Raw genomic sequence first — 12,500 nt, forward strand, 5'->3', positions numbered from 1 at the left:
TTCCTGCACGCCATCAATAGAAAACAATAAATAAAAGTTATAAACTTTTATATTTTTTTGTATCCTTTTGTTACACACACACACACACACACACACACACACACACACACACACACATATATATATATAAGTGAAAGTGTCTGTGTATCTGTGTACATTTTCCTACGCAATAACTACGCAATTTGATATACAGGTTACTGAGGTTTGGGAAAATCGATATGATCGGTTTTTCACCAGAAATTTGACGATTAAGGGGTCAAAGTTCAACGATTTGACCTTTGAGAACTTTACCAAACTCCTCCGACAATTTTGGGTCTACGCACTTGAAATTTTAGATATAGGTTCCTTGGACATGGATCAAACTTAATAACTTGATTTGAGCCCAAAACAATAAATTTTAAGGGGTCATAATAGGGGTCAAATTTGAAAAATAATGACCTCTGCGGTCTCTTTCAAATTACTCAGACGATTTCTGGTCTAAATATTTGAAATTTTACATAAAGGGTGTTCAGAGATAGGGCAAGCTTTTTCATCAGTTTGGGTCGAAAATTTTTAGTTACCAATGTATAAATGTATGTATGTATGTATGTTTACATATCTGCCTTAAACCTTCAATAGAGGCGACGGATTTTACCAAGATCAGTATTGTTTTAAAGTTCGATCTTTCATACGACAAATATCGAAAAATTGACTAAAAACGTTAATATCTTCCCCTTCAACTAGGCACTTTTCTACAGGGGGGGTCACTTTTTTCGCCGATATTTTTGAAAGTTATCCTCTCCTTTAGATTGTCTAGCCTTAATTTAAAAAAATGTTGCTTCCGGTTTGGCGGTGGTCGTAACAGCATAAACGTTAGGTTTTACCCCGTTCTTTTCCTCCTTTGCGGTACGGGTTCGAGCCTGCCTTCCTACTACCACTTTTTTTTTTGCTCAACATACACATCCAAACACCCGGGCAACGCCGGGCGCCCATGCTAGTATATATATATATATATATATATATATATATATATATTTAGTAGAAATGGTAATTAATAAAAACTGAAGAAAGTGCTCAATACTGTTGTAGAGCAAATATGCGTTTTATTTTTTATTACCGTATCTTTCTGTTAAGTTACATTATTGTTTCAGCTACCCGGCCATTTTTTGGGCCATCTGTAGCTTCCTCGAGCTTTTACAGAAATGTTCGTTGTTATGGGATGAAAGAGTGAAAGAGTGAACAGGGGAGGGTGCGAGAACAGAAATTAACTTCCCAGACCCTCCCCCACAAGTTCCTTAAACTCCAAAGCTAAAACATTACCGACATACCAAGTACCCCCTCCCACCTTTCCCCCTGTTCCCTTCCTCTTTTTCCCCGCTCTCCTTGCACCCCTCCCCTGTTCACTCTTTCATCGCATATATATATATATATATATATATATATATATATATATATATATATATATATATATATATATATATATAAGCTTTCTCGTAGTGCTCCGCGATGGGTCCCTAACTAGAGCAGGAAATCAATCGATTTAATTGAAAAATGAACGATTACACCGATTTCAATGACAATAAACATATGGAATGTGAAATTTCGTTGATCATCATTCAATCTCGGGCAACGTCGGATCACCCTGTTAGTATATATATATATATATATATATATATATATATATATATATATATATATATATATATATGTAATGAAATTGTGTGTGTGCGCGCGTGGAATTTATTTACCAATTTTTAGTCTACAGACTTGAAACTTGATACGTTGATTTGGACACGTGGAAAACTAGCTGAAAAGGGTCAAAATTGGAAAAAATTAGAACTTGACAAGCATAAGCCGACTAAAGTACACTTCTACGCATGCGCAGATATGCATTCGTAAGTTAAACTGCGTTAATTTTTATAGTTTCAATATCGTTTTGTCCTTAGATTATAAATGGGAGCGAATAATACTGGAGAGCTATATGTTTTAGTTTCAGTTTTAACTGGTGCTACCCAAGTCATTTTTTTTTCAAATCACTACAGTATATTGGGGACAATATAATAAGCAATAGAAAATTGGCTCTATAATAATGAATACGAAATTTACATAAATCAAAATATTATATTTAAGCGTATTTTACGATCGGGCAACGCCGAGTGGTCTACTAGTCATCATACGAAATAGCACTTTTTGCCTTGATGTTAGTTGGGAGACCAGGATTCGGTGTTTGGTAAAGATTGTAAAAAAAGATTGCGGAAAATACACTAAAGATATGACACGGTAGAAATGACACGGTAAAAATGACACGGACAAAAAATAGAACGGGTTAATATAGTACAAATCAATTCTGTAACGGAAAATTAGTATTGCTCAGGAAATGCGGGCAAGGGGCGGTAAGTAAATACGCGTTAAGATTTTACAACAAGTGTTGGCGTTTCTACTCTATCAGAACGAAATTTTGTTGTCGATAAATGAAGTTTTCAGATTAAACAAAATGGTTTCTACTGCTTTTTTTTTTGTAAATTCTAATAAATTACAATGTAAACTTCCAAATTATCCAGTCGAAATTACTTGAATATTACTGAATTATTAAAAAAAAAACAAAAAAAAAAAAACAACTTTAATCGTGTTTGCAGGTGAAAAAATTGCAGCCATCATGTTTTTATAAAATAAATCAAAACGGAAAATTACATCTCTGTTGAACTCTCCTGTGTCTTACATAAGCAAATACGATCGTTTTTACAAAGTCTATTTTCTTTAATAAACAATGTTCTACCTGATGGATTTTCGTAATTTCGGAAATCGTAAAACTGAATTTTACATGAAAACAATGGTATCTATGTATTCCCTGCATTTTAAAGATGATTATATCCAAAAATTACAAAAATCGATGAGGTAGAAAATTATTTATTAAAGAAAATGAAAAATAGAATTTGATGAAAAGATTGTAAGACACAGAAGAATTCAGAAGAGAGGCAATTTCCCGTTTTGATTCAAACAAGATGGCGTCAATTTTTCACCTGCTAACACGATTAAAGTTGTTTTTTTTTTTTAATAATTCAGTAATATTCAGGTAATTTTGACTGCATAATTTGGAAGCTACCATTGTAATTTATTAGAATTGACAAAAAAAAATATATATATATATCTGGCGAAATCATTTTTTTTTAATCTGAAAACTCCATTTATCGACTACATAATTTCATCCCAATTCTGTAGAAGCACCAAATATAGTTTATAAAATGTGCTTTTCTGTTTGTTTTTAGGACCATGATATAATAAACCTGTAATCTTACACACGTTTGCACATGCGGGACCCAACACGTTGTAGTAGAGTACGTTGCAAAGAACACATGACAAGTAATAACTCGAGTGTTGACTTAGATTGAATGCTTTAACATAATTAATGGTTGGATATAGTTAAATTTTTGCGTTAATCCCTATTAATCCCTACGTGTTCATGGAACGGATACCATAGAATTTAGTTCGCTGCACCTTATTATAAGAAAGGCCCATGCAAATTTTAATCTAGATCGACTCATTAGTTCCCGAAAAAAATAAATACTAGTCTATGTTAATCCCTAACTGTGCATCGAACGGATACCATCATAATAAAAGGTCCGTACAAAATTTTAACTAAATCGGTTCAGTAGTTTCCGAGGAAAAGTGGAACGGACAGACAAACAATTAGACAAACCCAGAGAAACAAAAAATAAATGTTTATTACTTAAAATAATTAATATATATGATGAAAGAAAAATGGAACTGGGACGATTTTTCGATAGTGCATTATATATTTTAGCGCCTAAAATTCACCTTTCAAAAACACCAACCATTTGGTATTATTGTGTACTAGCGGGACCTGTGGAAATTCCACAAGGGACTGATTCGAATTGATGTTAGCATTCTGTAGATATTCAGTGTAAATGGAAACGCTCTGATATTATTTTACCTATTTACAATGTATTTTTTGTATTATTTATTTATTTATTTATTTATTTGGGTTTGTATTACTGTACACATAGATTCGAAAAAGTTGTCAAAACAACAAATATATAGCAAATAAATGTTATCAAAGGCAAGATAAGTTACTTACCTACCTAACTGGATATATTTTTCGTGTTTTTATTCAATGTACCATGGTTATTCAGCTCGAAAAGCACACAGTGTTTACCGACGTATTGGAAGATTCAAAATGGCGCCCGAGTCTCTTTATCACGGTAAGTTCAGGAAAAGATGTTATAAATAATAAACTAGACAAAATACTGTTAGAAATTCGCTCAATATATGTTACCGTGACATAAGTTGACATATATTCGGTGATTTTTTTAATAGTATTTTGTCTAGTTTATTATTTATAACACCTTTTCCCAAACTTACCATGTTAAAGAGAGTGTCGGGCGCCATTTTGAATTTTCCAATACATCGGTAAACACTGCATGTTTTTCGAGCTGAATAAACATGGTACATTGAATAAAAACACAAAAAATGTATCCAGTTTGGTAGAAAAGTAACTTATCTTGCCTTTGATAATATTTATTTGTTATATATTTGTTTTTTTGACAACTTTTTCGAATCTATGTGTACAGTTAATACAAACCCATTTATTTATTTATTTATTGCGGACTATAATCGTCATCTTTTAGCTGTTATTTCACGACGTTTCTGCCAACTGTTTCTCTGGCCTTCGTCAGGTGATTAACCGCGACGGGATAGGAACTCCGAATCTCCTAACTGCATCCTCAGCATTACCTTCCATAGTTGGCGAACTAGGCATGTGGCCGGCTTTGAGTAGGATTGAAACCGCTATCTTCAGACAATGCTCACCTGGAACCGTAGAGTCCACGTCTCTATCCACCGCGCCAGTGCGCCACAGGTCCCGACTCTAATGTTTGAGGTTGTGGTAAGACGAGAACAACTATGGAAGGTAATTGCTGAGGATGCAATGGGGAGATTCGGAGTTCCTATTTCGTCGCGGTTACCACCTGACGAAGGCCAGAGGAATAGTTGTCCGAAACGTCGTAAAACAACTAAAAAAAGATGAGGATAATAGTCCGAAACAAATTAATGAATAAATGTCAATATTGTTTCATTTTGATTTTAAAATTCTCTTGCAATAATTACGTCAATTTCACAACAGCCAATCAAATTACATTCTTACAAGCGTTGAAGTCCCAAATATATCCCCGCCGCCCGCCCGTATTTTCCTCATGTTTTCGTTTAAACTGCAAGCGGACCTATATATTATACACACACACACACACACACACACACACACACACACAGATATGCGCAAAACTCTTCGAGATAATAATGCCATAACATTTGGAACGTTACGACGATCTTGCAAAAAGTTATTTGAGTTTCATTTTTTTGTTTGTTTTGGTAAATTACGTCGCTTATTGGCGTTAGTTTCTTGTCGTAAGAACCGGGAGTTCGGAGGCAATTTGTTTTATAGGTATTCCTCTGATTCACCCCGCCCCCCTGTTTCCCCCCTCCCCCATACGCACGCACACCACGCATTTCCCCTCCCCCTCTCTCTCTCACTCTACCTTCCCCATCTTCCCTTCTCGCACGCGTGTATCATCTCGTCTCTCTTTCTCCTCCGCTTCCCTCCCCACACTCTACCCCCTCTCTCTCTTTCTCTCTCTCTCTCTCTCTCCCGTCATCCTATAAACTCGTTCAGTTCTCGTCATCTTCGCGGTCACGGGCAGGTTTTTTTTACTTTTCTTGCGAGCCCCCCCCCCCAAACTCTATATAAAAAAAAAATAATAAATAAATAACAAGCATAGGATTTTACATAAAAAAAAAAATGGAAAAAGAGAAAGTTTGGTTCGTGATGGTCGCTCTTTTGGGAAAGATGAAGAACGCCATCTCTTCGTTGTCGCAACTTGTTGGTTAATACCTTTTTTTTTTTTTTTTTTTTTTTTTTTTTTACGCGTTTGACAACAGCAGAGAGAAAAGGGATAGAAAAGAAAAGAGAGAAAACTTAATTCATACACACGCGCACAAAAAAAGGGAGAAATCATGATAACACGAAGACAAAGGCGTCTGCTATCCTCGACCACGTCGGGAACCTCCAATAACAACAACAACAACAACAACAACAGTGATAAAACGTGTAATACTAACAAGACCACGAATAATAACAACTCCATTAAAGTGGACAATACAACGCATAAAGGTCCAGATAGTAAGGTTAGTCATTATTTCTTTCGGTGCATATTCAGATTAGCACTTATGGCGGAAATTAAAAGTAAAGAAAATACAGAAAAAGTCTGTACCAGCCACGTAACGAAGTTGAAATATTCCAAAAATCACGTACTTTGATATCAAGTAGTTTTTTTTTTGTTTCTTTTTAATTCAAGTAAACCAAGTTTTACGACTATGCAAATCATAATGTTTTCGTCGGCCATCATGAAATTCTATGAAATATAAAAAGGGGGGGGCAACTCAAATCGAAGTTGGGAGGTAAAAAATCAGCCTTACGTTCAATGCAGTTTAGTGATAACATCGCTAAAACGCGTAATTTTTTTTATTTTCTTAGTTTTATATAAAAATTCTTGATCAATTAACGTGATTTTTGAAACATGATAGCTTCGTTCTGTAACGAGTACATCATATTGCATTTTCTTTACTTATGATTGCCGTCACGGGTGCTAATTTGAATAAAACTGTTTCTTCTTTCTTTCTTTTTTTTATTAAAGCGTGATTAAAAAATTGCATGTTGAGATTGAATCAACAGATTTAAATGTGTCGTTTTAAGCACTTCGTACTGTCTTGTCAAGTCGAAATTAGTAATGTATTCAAAAATTACGAAAATTCATAAAGTAGAACAGCTGCTATTGTGTTTTAAGTAAAAATAAATGAAATTATCGCTAAAATTTGGAAGCCATTAATGTTTAATCTAAAATATACGTTCCAAGTTATATCCCCCTTATGTGAATTCTTCATTGTCTACTTCTAAGAAAGATGCAATTTTACCCAATTTTCCGTAATTTATTTTTAACTATAAATAACTTTCTACTTGATGAATTTTCGTAATTTTTGGATACATTACTATTTTCGATACAACAATTAAGTAGGTAATATTGTTTTTTTATTGAAACAACATTTTTTTTAAATCGATCTGTCGATTCTGTCTCGACAAGCGCGGAAAAATCAGCAGAATAATTCGAAATATCACCCCTCCATCCTGATCTCCGTTCTAAAACTCTTGAGAATTCGAAAGGGAGCTAATTCTATTTTACTAAAGTATTTGAAAAAAAAAATCATTCTTTTCATCTTACAATTACTCGAATGTTTTTTATTTTTTATCTTTTTAAATTACAATATCGTCGCATTTTACATTTTTTTTTTTTAGTTATTAATGTGTCATTAAAACTTTGTTACATTAAATGAAGTAGTTAAGGATAACAAAAATCATTTTTTTTTTCTTAGAATTCTTAATAAAATAGAATTACCTCCCTTTGAAACAATGAGTTAAGATTCCGAATTGCCAAAGTGATCGGTAATCATTACTTTAACCGACATAAATTATTTAAAAAGAAAAATAGCATTTGGAAAATTAGTCGAAAACGATTTATTCACCATAAACAATCACTGGTGACCTATTTGCGTTAAAAGAAAAAAATATCCGGGTTTGTATTACGTACAGACGTACGAAAAAGTGACTAAAAATGAAAAAGCAATAACAAATAAATGTTGTAAAAGTCAAGACAAGTTACTCTTCTACCTATCTGTAAAAGATTTTAGTGGTTTTACTCTTTTTTAAAACGTTGACGCTTCTACACTATCAGAATGGAATTTTGTAGTCGATAAATGGAGTTTTCAGATTTAAAAAACAATGGTTTTTACTAGGCACCGCCAAAAATGGCCGCAAAATCAAGTTGTTCTTGTTTTTGAAAACGAAATTACATTTATTAAAATCCATTATTTCTGAGTAACTTTTTTTTTCCAGAAAGATAAAACCCTGAAGTTTATCATATAGAAAACAGAATGATGTAAAACTTTTTCTACTATTTTTAATTAAATTTTATATGTTAAATTTTCCCAAAAAGTTAACAATTGACATTTTTTGTCATGCACAAAAAACGTACATAAATATTTAAAAAAAAAAAAAAAGGTTTTTGAAATAATTAATTTATTTATTTATTGTCTAACTAAGATTTAGGATGATTTTCTAAGAGAATATGCAAAAATATTATAAGTACCTGAATTTCAAATAATTCCACTTATTCATATAGGTAACCAGATATTTCGCGTCGATCTAGAGTCTAGATCGACACTGTTTACGTTTGCGTTTGATAAGAAGAAAACTATGGAAGACCAAACAGGCCAAAAAAACTTATTTTTCAGTGACGAAAATTTCAATGTATTATTAAGCTGAGGCTGGCCAGTACCAGATGGGTGACCATTTGTATGAGTTTGGTTTTTAATGTGTATGTGTGTGGGGGCTAGGCTCCCCAAAATGGGGGGCGGGTAATTTAAAGCAGAATAAAAAAAAATTATTTCAGCGCGTTTGGTCCACCGTAGTCGAAAGGCGGCAAACGTTTTCAAACGGGATCGAAAAAAATGATGCTATTTTTAACACAAAGGGCACAATATTTATCGAATTTTTTTTTTGTATCGATTATTCAAAGCATGCCCTGTTTAATAATGGTCATGCATTATTCGGCTCGCTAAAAAAAATTGTTAATTTATTTATCAAAAATTTTAAAATGGCTTTTTTCGTATAAATATTGAAAAAAATTGTTTTTTGTTTTGCTTAACTTAAATTAATTATTTTACTTAACATATTCACCGAATTTCACACTTCAAAACTCAAAAGCGGGATAATTGAACACAATCGAAGTTCTGATATTCATACGTCAAAATAAGGTATGCAAACAATTTATTTATTTATTTATTTTTAAATCTATAATTCTGTCTTTTACAACAACACAATATCTTGTGTTCAGTTTCAGATGATTATTTTAAGCATATTTGTTCCCACTTCAAAACAAGGGGGGGTTGTAAGCAAAAAAAATATATATATAAATATCGTTTATGAAAAATAAGTACACTGTTATAAAGTTCATTCTTCTCCTAATAATCGCTGAAAATTTCGTATTGATCGGATAATTACCTGATGTTTGGTAGATTTTTAAAAAGACGGTCCGTCAAAAAGTACTGACCTGCCCCCCCCCCAGTTTTGGCGGTGCCTAGTTTTTACTGATTTTTTTTTTTTTGTCAATTCTAATAAATTCCAATGCTAGCTTCCAAATTATGCAGTCGAAATTACCTGAATATTACCGGATTATCAAAAAAAAAAACAAAAAAAAACCCAAAAAAAAAACCCCAACTATAATCGTGTTAGTAGGTGAAAAAAATTGCCGCCATCTTGTTTTATAAAATAAATCGAAACGGAAAATTACCCCCCTTTTGAACTCACCTGTGTCTTACATAAGTAAATACGATCGTTTTCTTAAAATTCTATTTTCTATTTTCTTTAATAAATAATTTTCTACCTTATCGATTTTCGTAATTTTTGGATATAATCATCTTTAAAATACAAGGAATACGTTGATACCATTATTTTCATGTAAAATTCAGTATTGCAATTTCAGAAATTTCGCCCCAATAGTGTAGAAGCGCTAAAACGTTTAATCAGTTAAAAATCATACATGTTTATCGATATATGTGAACAAGACAAATGGCAGCGAGCTGATTGTTTATTATTACTTGAAGTTTTGAAAAATGAGTTAAAACTAAAAAAATATACAAAATACTGTGAGAAATCCACCGAATATATGTCAAGGTAACTCTTTTTTTCCAAATTTTGCGTATTTAACAGTCAGCTCGCCGTCATTTGTTTTTGTCATGTATATCGGTAAACGCCGTGTGATTTTCGAACCGATTAAACGTTTTAAAGTGAGTAAAACCATTAAAAAATTTCCAGATAGGTAGAAGAGTAACTTGTCTTGCCTTTGATAACATTTATTTGTCATATTTTTTTTACCATTTTTTGGTAAATTTTCAGATTAGGTCCACCTCCACAATTTTCTTTTAAATGACGACTTTTATAGGTTTTCGGCCATGCTGAATACGGAAATCGCATTGAAATTTTGCAGGAATAATTAGTTATCGAGATATAAAAAGTTGTATTATGCATTGTATTCTTTGGCGGCCATCTTTGTTACGCGCGTAGATTTGTTTATGGAGCGCGCGCACGCGCGTAAAAACGATGGCTGCCAAAGAATACAATGCATAATACAACTTTTTATATCTCGATAACTACTTATTTCTGCAAAATTTCAATGCGATTACCGTATTCAGCATAGTCGAAAACTTTTAAAAGTCGTCATTTAAAAGAAAATTGCGGAGGTGGGTGGACCTAATCTAAAAAAAATACCTATTTTTTAATTTTTGACTACTTTTTCGCAGTGGATTGTAATACAAATTCAAATATTTAATAGAAATTACAAGCCTTTTAATAAAGCATGGATATCGATTCTGAGCGAAGTGTTCATCTTGTTTAAAATTAAAGTTGGTAGAGAACATGGCTAGTTTGCTTAGAGTTTCAAGGCATTATTTTTTAATTTCTAATTATTTTTTCACTCCGAACAAGACGTATTGCCACTTGGACGTAAGGGGCTATCATTCGGGATCATGTCTTACAGGGGAGTTGCGCAGCAAGATGTCTCTTCATATTACATTTAAACTTCTGCATGTCAGTACAGTTAGGGAAACGTAGAAACAGGGAGGGAATTACAAAGTCTAGCAGTCCGAGGGAATAAACTAGTAGATTAGAAGTTTTTTTTTCCGAGATCTAGAGACCTAAACGGTGAAGGGGTGAGATTTTGCTGCTTGATATGAGTATGTATGTCAAGGGGGGCACAAGTGCTATGAGTTCATCAGAGCACAATCTATTAAAGTACTTGTAAAACAGGCATAGGGATGCAACATTTCAGCGATGGGACAGAGGTTAGAGCTTGGTCGATAGTGGGGGACCTATTGGATTGGAGACTCTCTTTTGAACCCTGTCTAGGAGGGGTAGAAACTAGTAGTAAATGAATCAGCCCAAATGTGGCGACAATACTTCATGCATTGGCCAAATGGTTGCTTTGTAGATATACCGAATACTCTCAGGTGTGATCAACTCAAAAGGTCTACGACTTTTGTTAAAGATTAGGTGCTTCTTCGTTATAAAAACTAAATTTGAAAATCGAAATATTGACTTGTATTAACCCCCCCCCCCCCAAAAAAAAAAAAAAAAACAATAGTATCTACTAAATTGTGATGTCGGATTTAGAAATTACGGAAAACGATCAGATAGAAAATTAATTATTGATGAAAAGAGTTTTCGAAAAACAAACAAACAAACTCATACATAAATAAACAGCGTGAAGTCATGGTGAGTAACTGATGCCCGTCTTGTTAAAATTAATGGCGGATATCACAATCATGGATTCGTCAAAGTACAGGTTTTAAACGCAATACTATTTAACTGATTGCGACATGGCAATTAAGTAGATAACATTGCTTTTAGTTGAAATTGATAAAAAACTTAAGTTGACAACTTTGTTTTTGTTTTTTTTAATGAAATTTCCTGTTTTTTTGATTTTGCTTTGATAACGTGGCGCCAAATATAAAATTTTTACAGACTTTGACGCAAAAAGGGCACACATAATTCCAAATATATCATTTTATTCTAAATTTTTACGTTATTTCTTTGAAAATAATTCATGTCGGTAAATACGAACGAACACATCTATAACACAAAGTAAACTAATATATATATATATATATATATATATATATATATATATATATATATATATATATATATATATATATATATATATATACAGTAGAACCCAGGATACGGTGGCCCTTGGATACGTTTTTTTTTTTTCAGTTTACGATGTGGAATACAAATGTTTTTCCGACCTCTGGTTACGGTATTGGCCCCGCCTTGCAGTGTTACTTATAATGTTATTTGATTATATACATGTGTATTATATAATGTACTGTTTTTTTTTGTTTGTTTTTTGTTTTGTTTTTTTTACTAATTTTTAATATGTAATGTATAAAATTTTGCTTAGGCCCCACTATACAGCAATTTCACCTTACGAACCCAACCCCGGAACGGATGAATGCCGTATTCTGGATATATATATATATATATATATATATATATATATATATATATATATATATATATATATGTATGTGTGTGTGTGTGTGTGTATAAGGAGTATTTATAACACCCCCTCCCATTGATGTTTATTCGTTATTAAGCTGGCAAATGAATTCATATATATTTAATCTTGTCTATTATTTTCTTTACATATTTTATGCTCTATTCAATTGTTGAGCTTTTTAAGCCTCCGTTTTAAAAGCCCTTGTTTCTTATATATGTGCATATATGTGTGTGCATGTGCCTGTACTTCATATTGTGTCTTGTTTATATGTGTGTGTAAAATTACGGAATATATAAGCAATGGGATTCTTTTTTTTTTCTTGACTTTATATTGTCA

General features: G+C 32.6%; 1 protein-coding gene across 1 annotated transcript in view; it reads left to right on the forward strand.

Annotated features, from left to right (window-relative positions):
* The first annotated feature begins 5,874 nt into the window (after nucleotides 1-5,874).
* LOC145297765 (uncharacterized) overlaps nucleotides 5,875-12,500 on the forward strand; it is a 182,775-nt gene continuing 176,149 nt past the window's right edge. Inside the window, exon 1 of the mRNA XM_080144008.1 lies at nucleotides 5,875-6,177. Coding sequence (XP_080000134.1) covers nucleotides 6,007-6,177 — 171 coding nt within the window. The 5' untranslated portion in view covers nucleotides 5,875-6,006. The remainder of the gene's footprint in view (nucleotides 6,178-12,500) is intronic.

Source organism: Euprymna scolopes, chromosome 18 (genome assembly GCF_053919585.1).
Source record: "Euprymna scolopes isolate OS-2025 chromosome 18, ASM5391958v1, whole genome shotgun sequence".
NCBI lineage: Eukaryota > Metazoa > Mollusca > Cephalopoda > Sepiida > Sepiolidae > Euprymna > Euprymna scolopes.